At 51.2% G+C, this 9152-nt stretch overlaps 1 protein-coding gene across 1 annotated transcript; it reads right to left on the reverse strand.

Annotated features, from left to right (window-relative positions):
- Nucleotides 1–2858: 2858 nt before the first annotated feature.
- LOC135979337 (maestro heat-like repeat-containing protein family member 7) lies at nt 2859–6104 on the reverse strand. The gene is made up of 5 exons (XM_065579748.1): nt 5955–6104; nt 5215–5370; nt 4693–4815; nt 3964–4063; nt 2859–3550 (listed from the first exon to the last, which is right to left on the reverse strand). Exons 1-5 carry the CDS (start codon nt 6066–6068, stop codon nt 3480–3482), a joined length of 564 nt encoding a protein of 187 aa, XP_065435820.1. The 5' UTR covers nt 6069–6104; the 3' UTR covers nt 2859–3479.
- Between the last annotated feature and the right edge of the window lie 3048 nt (nt 6105–9152).

Consider the following 9152-nt stretch of genomic DNA (forward strand, 5'->3'; position numbering starts at 1 on the left):
GAAAAGTTTCAATTTCATTTTGAAAGCTTTCACTGCTGCACACATTTGAAAGATAAGTTGATTTTTTCCCTGAAGTTGAATGTTGAGATCATTCAGGTGTGCTGTAATATCACAAAAGAAACATTGGGACTGCGCCACTCAGAGTGGGCAAAGCTGGAGGCTTTCCACATAAAATGCCAACGTTGTATATTGGGCATAGAGTGGAATGACTTCATTTGCAAAGCAGATGTTTATGGTCGCTCCGGTCTACAGACTACTGGGGCCATTGTCCGCAGACGCCGTTCTGAGTGGCTCGTAACATCCGAGAGACAATTCCACCAATCAAGGGGTGCAGGCAGCCCAAAGGCAGGCCCCCTATTACATGGGTGCCTCAAGTTTATTCCGACGTTGGGCTCTCGGCCCGTCAAGCACAGGAACGGATCGATGGTGAACAACTGCTACGGCCGACCGTTCGGCTAAGCGTTGAAGAAGAAGTATGGATTTAGGTATCTAACTTTTGACATCCATGTTTGAAAGTGCTGGCCCAAGTGTCTAAAGACAAGTGAGATTATATAATGTCAATGGATGGAGAGATGAAGGGTTTTATTTAACTGTCCAAGGGGAACTAGAGGCCTGGATCATACGAACAGCCATATTGGATCAGACCAGTGGTCCATCTAGCCCAGCATTCCATCTTCTGACAGTGGCCAGTGCCAGATGCTTCAGAAGGAATGAACAGAACAGGGCAATTTATCAAGTGATCCATCCCCATCATCCAGATTCCATCTCTTCCTACAAGGTCACAAAGACTGTATCAGAGATCGGAGGCTAATCAGAAGAAAGGGAAAAGGTCATTAATGCCGTGGCTGATGTAATGAACCAGCTCTCTTGCAACTCGTTCCATTATGGAAGGAAGACAGAGACGTGAGAGCAAATGCCCTTGGTTTTACACTAACAGTCTTGTCACCTTTTTGTTTAGCTGGAGCCAGTAGCCATCATTCTGCTCAGTACTGGGGTCACTTAAACTCATCCCCAGCTGCCTACATCTCATGGGGAACAATGCAGGTAATTACCACAGGATCATGCAGGCACTGGCTTCGGCGCTGGGGTGGTGGCTCAGCTGACCTCCTCCAGTCACCAACTTCTCTGTGGGAACTCAGGGCCCTCCTGAGACCCATCGGTGGCTTTGGGAAGGGTCCGGGCCACCCAAGAGATCTCTGTCAGGAGCATTTTCCCTTTCCTCCTGGCCAGTCAAGCAGCAGAACAGCTTAGTTAGCAAATTTTCAAGAAAGTGAGCACTGAGAACGATACAGTTACTAAAGTAAGCTTTAAAATTTCTAAGGAAATTGCTGCTGCTGGGAAATGCTTCACAGAAGGCGAGTTATTAAAAAAGTGTATGTTGATTGCTATATCTGAGTTATGTCCAGAAAAGAGGGGAATATTTGAGAATGTCAGTCTATCACGCATGACTGTACGGAGAAGAATAGCTGACATTTCTACCAATTTAAGTGATCAGTTAAAGCAGAGAGTCAGTGAATTCTGCTTTTACTCCCTAGCTATGGATGAAAGCACTGATTTAAAAGACACTGCCCAACTTCTTATTTTTATTGAGGTAGTGATAAAAACTTTGAAATTACTGAAGAACTTGCTGGCATGTGCTCCATGACGGGTCGCACAACCGGAAAAGAAATCTCCAGTGAAGTGATAAAGTGCATGAATGATAAGTCGGGATTAGATTTCACAAACTTGGTGGCCATTTGTACTGATGGTGCTCCAGCTATGTGCCAAAAAAATGTTGGAGCAGTTACTCTTCTTGAAGAATTTATCGGGAGAGAAATAACCAAACATCACTGCATTATACATCAGCAGGCAAAGTCTTAAAATTTGAGCATGTAATGTCAGTGGTAGTTTCCATTGTAAACTACATCCGTTCTAGAGGACTAAAACATAGGACATTTTGAGCCTTTCTTGAAGGGGTAGACACCGAGTGCAATGACTTAAACTACCATACAGAAATGAGGTGATTGAGTCGAGGAAGAGTGCTCCAGCGTTTCGTTGCTTTGAAAGAGGAGGTAGCAAAATTCCTAGAAAATGGGCCAATAAAATTCCCAGAGCTTGAAAATGAGTCCTGGAATCAAGATCTCTTTTTCTTTTGTGATATTACAGCACACCTGAATGATCTCAACATTCAACTTCAGGGAAAAAATCAACTTATCTTTCAAATGTGTGCAGCAGTGAAAGTTTTCAAAATGAAATTGAAACTCAGGGCCCTCCTGAGTCCCATCGGTGGCTTTGGGAAGGGTCCGGGCCACCCAAGAGATCTCTGTCAGGAGCATTTTCCCTCTCCTCCTGGCCAGTCAAGCAGCAGAACAGCTTCCTGAATCTAGCTCTTAGGGTCTGAGGTGACTGGTTTCTGCCACCATCCCGAACTTGCTGAATGGCCCGTGAGACACTGAGACGGACAGAGGAATCCGGATCTTGCTGCAGGCCACTGAGAGCTGAGGCAGAGAGAGGAAGCTCAGGTCAAAACACATATTGTATTAGCATGCCCTAGCACCTGCACCATGGGCCTCTGTATCTTCCACAGGGGCGGCTCTATGTTTTTTGCCACCCCAAGCACGGCAGTCAGGCGGCCTTTGGTGGCATGCTTATGGGCGGTCCGCTGGTCACGCGGATTCAGCGGCGTTTCTGTCGGTGATCTGCCGGTCCCGCGCCTTCAGCGTACCTGCCGCCGAATTGCCGCCGAAGCTGCGGGACCGGCGGTCCTCCCGCAGGCATGCCGCCGAAGGCTGCCTGACTGCCGCCCTCACGGCGACCGACACGCCGCCCCCCGTGGCTTTCCGTCCCAGGTACGCACTTGCTGCACTGGTGCCTGGAGCCGCCCCTGAACTTCCACAGCAACTAACTCCTCCCAGATGCTCTGGACCCACCAGGGCTATCAGTGTCATCGCCATCTGATAACCGCTTAAGTCCTCAGGGACATCTGCCCTTGGCAGCACCATCTTCCACTGCATTCTGGGGCATCCACCTCCTTAGCACCATCTCCCTGACACATGCCAGGGCCTCTCACCCTGCCTGGCATTTACTTTCTCCTGGTAAAACCTTCTGGCACCTGGAGATGGAAGTGACGCCTGACATCAGAGAAAACAAAGCTGGGACTGATGTCCAGGCTCTCTCAACAGCTACCTCTGGCCACGTCTAAATTGAACTCAATGCAGCAGCATGGCGGGGGAGTTGCACTTTTTCCTAGATTGGTTCACAAGTGGGAGGGATAGCTCAGTGGTTCGAGCATTGGCCTGCTAAACCCAGGGTTGTGAGTTCAATCCTTGAGGGGGCCATTTAGGGAACTGGGGTTTAAAAAACAAACAAACACTATCTGGGGATTGGTCCTGCTTTGAGCAGGGGGTTGGATTAGATGATCTCCTGAGGTCCCTTCCAACCCTGATATTCTACAAGGAGCATGAGCTCTCCTTCCACATGCAAACACAGCCATGTGGCAACTACTTACACTGAAGTATCAGCTCCTTCTCTTGCCTGACCGTGGCGGGCTCCGAGCTTTGAACAGTGCAACCTGGAACGTACAATGGAAATGAATCTTGCAGGAGTTTTCACCTCCCCTGGGGCTACCTTTTAAAAAATGTCAGTCTTTCCAACAAGCAAAACAACTTTCAAGTGGTCCCTGGGATAATCAGACAAGTCCACAAGCTCCAAGACAAAGAGGCTCATGTCTTGGAAGATACAGAGAGCCTGATTGCCAATGGCTATGGTATTGCTGCAGTTCCGCAGGGATTCCAGTCGGTGGAGCTAGAGGGTAGGGTTGTAATTTGCTCCAGGCCTTTTGATATAATCCCCAGCCCAACTGCCTCAAGGACAGGAAATCTAGACACTGGGATCCTAGGGGGTTAATTCTTGCTGCTAGTGCCCTCCAAGCAGAACACGGGACAACCTCTCAGATAGAAGTTGCTTAAGAAAAGTCGTGGTTACCGATAAAGATGGCTGCTGCCCGTCGTATTGGAGCCTGGGGGCTTTGGAGGTGATCCAGACATTGGAGCAAGATGTCAGATACGCTCTTGAGCTTCAGCACCTAGGAATAGAAACCAAAGAAGCTTCTCGTTGCTGGGGCCGCAGGGTGAGGAGAAGAGAGATTTCATCTCCAGGTAGCTGCTTGGCTTGGAGGGGTGGGAAGAATGCAGCTCCCATCTCCATGTATCCTGGGGGCGACCGTCTACATGCCAGGGAGTCATTAAATGACCATTTCAAAGTATCACCAGACACATTGCTGGTGTCTGAGCTGCTGGCACTGCAGGGCTGGAGCCTGGCACTAGAGAACACTGAAGCCCGGTTGTATGGGCTTCATCTGGGGAGGACATTAGAGAGGGTGCAGAGCATAGGAAATACAGTGCAGAAGTGGCCAATGGGCTGGGGTAAGGTGAAAAATGGGGACATCCAGTTTCCTGCAGGATTCGGAAGGCATTTTTGCCATCAACTGATTCTTTATGTTGTGAGCTTTCACCTCCGTACTGAACTCCTGGCCAGGTCTGGCTGTTCAGATCTGACAGGCACTGGGAGGAGTGGGGGAGCTGGGTGCTTCTAAGAGGAAGCCAGAGTGCAGTATGCTAGTACTAGACATGCAATCAGAGCAGTGAGTGAGGGAACACGTTTCCGGTCCCACATCTAGAAGCAGCACTCACGAGAAGCCGATTGTTCACTTACAGAGTGCTGGCAGATCTTGTCCACCACCCGGGGATGGGTGTGCCAAGCCTTCTTGCTGTTAATCTGCTTAGGACAAGACCATCCCAGGAGCTGAAAACACCCAGCCAAGGCTTTCTGACACCTCTGCAACACAAGATGGGACAAGGAGAGTTTGCATCATGAGAAGAGCTGGAATCTGTGGTCACTCTGCAGTGAAAAGCCAGCTGAAATGATCAATGAGGGAAAGGAATGTGGGGGTCACATGGTATCCTGCTGACCCTTGGTGTCTCTTTGTTCCTATTAGTGGAGGCTCCTGGAGTTTGATCTTCATGGTGGCTGCAGTTCAGTGACTTAGGAAGTGGCTGCTGGGAGCCATAAAACATCTCCACTTGTGTGTCCATTGAAGGCCAGGGAACTTGCTTGGGTAAGCGGGTAGGGCTGAGATTTTTCACTTTTGGGAGGCGGCTCTGGAGACAGACCTAGCAGGAGAGCTGGAGCAGTCAGGGCCTGCTGCACCAGGGAGCATATGGCAACGGGACTCACCTTGCCCACGTCAGGGTCCTCGTCCTGTAAGTGAAGGAGCAGTGGGACCAGGCTGCGGGTCACTTCCTCCTGCAGCAGGGGCTTCTGCCTCCTCTTCACTGTGTTAAGCAACTCTGTAAAGAGCATGATGGCAGCAGAGCGCACCTGGGGTCTCACCTGTGATGGACACACAACCATGAGGGGATCTCACCGAGGGAGCTTCACACTCTCCTTACACGGTGAGCTCGGCACAATGCAAACCACAGATAGGGGCCAGTCTGACTAATAACTCCATGGTCTGCCCACCAAGAGGGCACCCATTTGCAGAAAGGTTTGGGTGGAGGGGCAGACAACACAGGTTAGGACAGTGGTTCCTAAATTTCCCTGGAGGCCTCCTGTAAGTGCTGCTCCATCCACAGTGAAGGGCTCTTTGGAGGGTTTCTTTAATGGGTTCAACACTTTCATAGTTTCATAGCATTTAAGGGTCATTCATTCATCTAGACTCCAAAGCACAGGACATTACATTTCACCCCATGACCACTACATTGAGCATGTTAACTTGAGTTAGATTAAAGCATATCAGTCCTCAGGAGACCAAACGGTTGCATGCCACACACAGAACACGAGAGACCAAGGTGTCACCAATGCCTGAGGCCCAGGCAATGGCTCGGAACTGATCAGGTCAGATATGCCACCACTACGACTCCAGAGTCACAACACTGCCTGGCTGGGGATGGGCAGGTCAAGAGCCCCTGACTTACAGCATCGAGTAAGGGGATTAGCTTCCTGGCCACGCTGGTGAGCTCACTCCCATCCAGGCTCTGCAGAAGGTTCTGAACAGCTGAGATGGCCTCCAGAATACTCCCATCGTCCATCTCATCCGAGCCCCAAAGGATGGCAGGCAGCAGGGTCTTGACTTGTTCCACCTACACACACACACATGGGGGGGCTCATCAGATCTCCCAGCCCTCCAGTGAGTACACGCCACAGTGCCAGGGCTGTGTTTATTCTACCCCATGGCACCAAGTCAGAGAGAAGCTCCGTCTCCACAGTTGGAGGCGTGGTGCTTTAGAATCGATGGGGATGCCTGACGAGGCAATCAGTGAATCCTAACCCCGTCCCGGGTCGTTCTGGTGTAGGGTGGGCAAAGTTGTGGTTTGCTTCGGGGCTTTTCTCTCTTTTCTACGTGCTATTAATTATTATTATAGCAGATGCTGGCAGCAATCTCCATAGTTAAGGCTGGTACACAGTTTCCATTTTAGTTGCTCCTTTTGATACGCTCCTAAAAACATTCCCTTTTGGGATGGAAATGTTCCATGCTGTCTCCCCAGTCAATTGTGATTTTTTCCTGGGGTGATTGTGTCTCTGAGCTGTAGGACAGTTTTTCCACTTACAAACAAACAAACGAAAACTTCTAGCCACCTTCTTTTCCCATGCAGACAATCCCCCAAATGGTGAAACTTGGGGAAAAAATCAAACCTGGCCCATGGGGTGTCCTAGGTGAGAGCTGAACCCTCTGCAAAGTTTGAGAAACTTGGACCTGATAGTGCAAGGCATTGAAATATCATTTGGGGGCAGGGTCACAAACACTCTTTAAGAGAGTGCTTTGCCTCTCTCAGGGCCAGAGACTTTGGGGCCAGCCAGCTCCATGCATTAATCAGATGCAGCGGAGGAGGAGAGAACTATTTTGGGCTGTCAGGAAGGAAGGGGAAGCAGGAGCAGGGGGGAGTGGCTCCTAGAGTACCCTGGGAGGGAAGGCAGGGGGAATCTGATGGGGGAAAAGGGCCTCCAGGGAGGAAGCCTTGGGAAGCAGTCCTCCCCCAAGAGAACAAAGAACTCCGCAGAGCCTGGGGGCAAAAAGCTTGCAGAAGGGGTGCCCAGGAAGGGGGCCAAAGTTAAGTTTTCTTATGTTTACTAAGGACAGGGTGGAACCTTTGTTGAGTGAGCTCAGAAGAGGAGATGTGGTAATGGCAGAAGATCCTGTTTCTGATTTTTAGTCCATTGGACACTGTCAGGTTTGATTCTGAGGGTTTTATCTTTGGCCTTCAAAGGCTTGTTTGTCTTAATAAATGAGCCTGAATAAGGGTGTTATTGAACGAGGTATTTGTGAAGTCAAGCCGAGGAGGGGAAAACTGAGGCAGTGCTGCAATGTTGGGTCTTGCCACTGGAGGGGGCTATGAGACAGGGCCCTGTGTGCTCGCTAAGGTCTTTAGACCAATCAAGGTCTTCCTTTGTGACAGCACCAGGAATGGTCTCTCCAAGAAGGAACAGGAATGCTGCTGGGGTAATTTGCATGGGGGAGAATTAGGGTTACCATATCTGAACTTTCAAAGAGAGGACACTCCATTGGGGGGGTAGCCCTGCCCCCTAGCCACTCCCTCCCACTTCCCGCCCCCTGACAGCCCCCCCAGAACCCCCAACCCATCTAACCCCCCCCCGCTCCCTGTCCCCTGACTGCCCCCCTTCTCCAACTCCCTGGCCCCCTTACCGTGCCACTCAGCTTAGAGCAGGTGTCTGGCTCCACGCCCCAAGGAGCGCCCCGCCCGAGCGCTGCCGAGCGGCGTGCTGTGGCTGTGGAGGAGGGGGGGAAGCGGGGGAGGGTCTCTGGCCGCCGCTGCCAGCCCTGCCGCCGCGTTCCCTCACAGGCGCACAGCCCCGCCCCCCAGCGCTGCCAGGCGGCGTGCTAAGGCTGCAAGGGATGCGGGGGGGGGGGGGGCAGGGAAGGGGCTTTGGCTGCCGAAGCCCCAATGCGAGCGGCGCTCGGACGCCCTGTCAGCCGCTTTTCGGTCGATAAATAGCCGACTGGGGGGAAATTCCGGACATTTTTAGATTTTTAGAAATCCCCCCCGGACGGCTATTTAAAGAGCGAAAAGCCGGACATGTCCGGGGAAACCCGGACGTGTGGTAGCCCTAGGAGAATGATAACGTCCACCTGAAATCCAAGCAGTAAAATCCCATCTAAAATACTCTCCGAGGAAAGATCTGCATTGAGAGGCCGTTGTGATCCCCGTTCCTGCTGGGGAAATGGAGGCACCGAGAGGGTCAGCAAGCCAGCAGCAGAGGTGGGCTCAGAACACTGTGCCTCACTGCCTGCCCAGAACTCAGTCCACTGGGTCACAGCCACCTCGTCATTTTCCAGTTAACCAAGCCTGGGCTCTCACCTTCCCTGGTTGGGTTGCCAGGATGCCGAGTCCTCTTAGACCAAGTGAACGGAAAACTGGGCTGGGGTGTTTTGTCCACTCCTCGAGACGGTCCAAAGTGTCTGGATTCTTGGCCTCTTCGTAACGCAGAAGCTGAAAACAACACAGAGCGAATCAGCAGCAGGGTGCTTACTGGAAAACTTTGTGTGTCGGTTCTCTGGAGAGCATCATAACCTCCATGTTGTACTGTCCATTGCTATACATCAGCCCCACTTTGTGTGTGACACCCAGTCCTCCCACTGACTTCCTGGCCGTTAGCACTAGACTCAGCCATAGGCGCTGGCAGAGCTGCTCTACCCTCCAGGAGAACATGTAGGGCAACAAAATGTTCAGTGACCATTTGTATGGCGGACTCTTGTGCATCTGGGGGTTTGCCAAGAGCAGCCGAACCCCTCGTGGTGACCCTGTGAAGCAGAACAAGCCGCTCTGAGATAACGCGAAAGCTGGGACTGAGAAATCAAACCCCTGAGTTGAAATCCTGACCCCACTGAAGTCAGTGGAAGTTTTGCCTTTGATCTCAATGGGCCCAGGATTGGACTCCTGGTGAGGAGAGAATTAAACCCCATCCCTTAATGAGTTAGATGAGGAGACAATCCCTGAAAACTGTCAATAGGAACTAGCCAGACAGAACCCGTGGAAATGGGGAGGACAACCTAGCGATGGACTATAGAGCCACCTCATTCCTGGTGATGTGCCTCTAACTAACCCATCCAATAGAGAAGGTTAAAGATTGCTCACCACATTCAGAGCATCTGGGGG

This window comes from Chrysemys picta, unplaced genomic scaffold (genome assembly GCF_011386835.1).
Source record: "Chrysemys picta bellii isolate R12L10 unplaced genomic scaffold, ASM1138683v2 scaf777, whole genome shotgun sequence".
NCBI lineage: Eukaryota > Metazoa > Chordata > Testudines > Emydidae > Chrysemys > Chrysemys picta.

Excerpts from the sequence above, each read along its gene's own strand:
- LOC135979337 (XM_065579748.1), bottom strand. The coding sequence starts at position 6,068 with ATGGACGATGGGAGTATTCTGGAGGCCATCTCAGCTGTTCAGAACCTT. Across the intron at positions 5,371-5,954 it reads TAATCCCCTTACTCGATGCT|GTGAGACCCCAGGTGCGCTC; the intron begins GTAAGTCAGGGG and ends TGTCCATCACAG. Across the intron at positions 3,551-3,963 it reads GGCAGCAGCCATCTTTATCG|GTTGCACTGTTCAAAGCTCG; the intron begins GTAACCACGACT and ends TGTACGTTCCAG.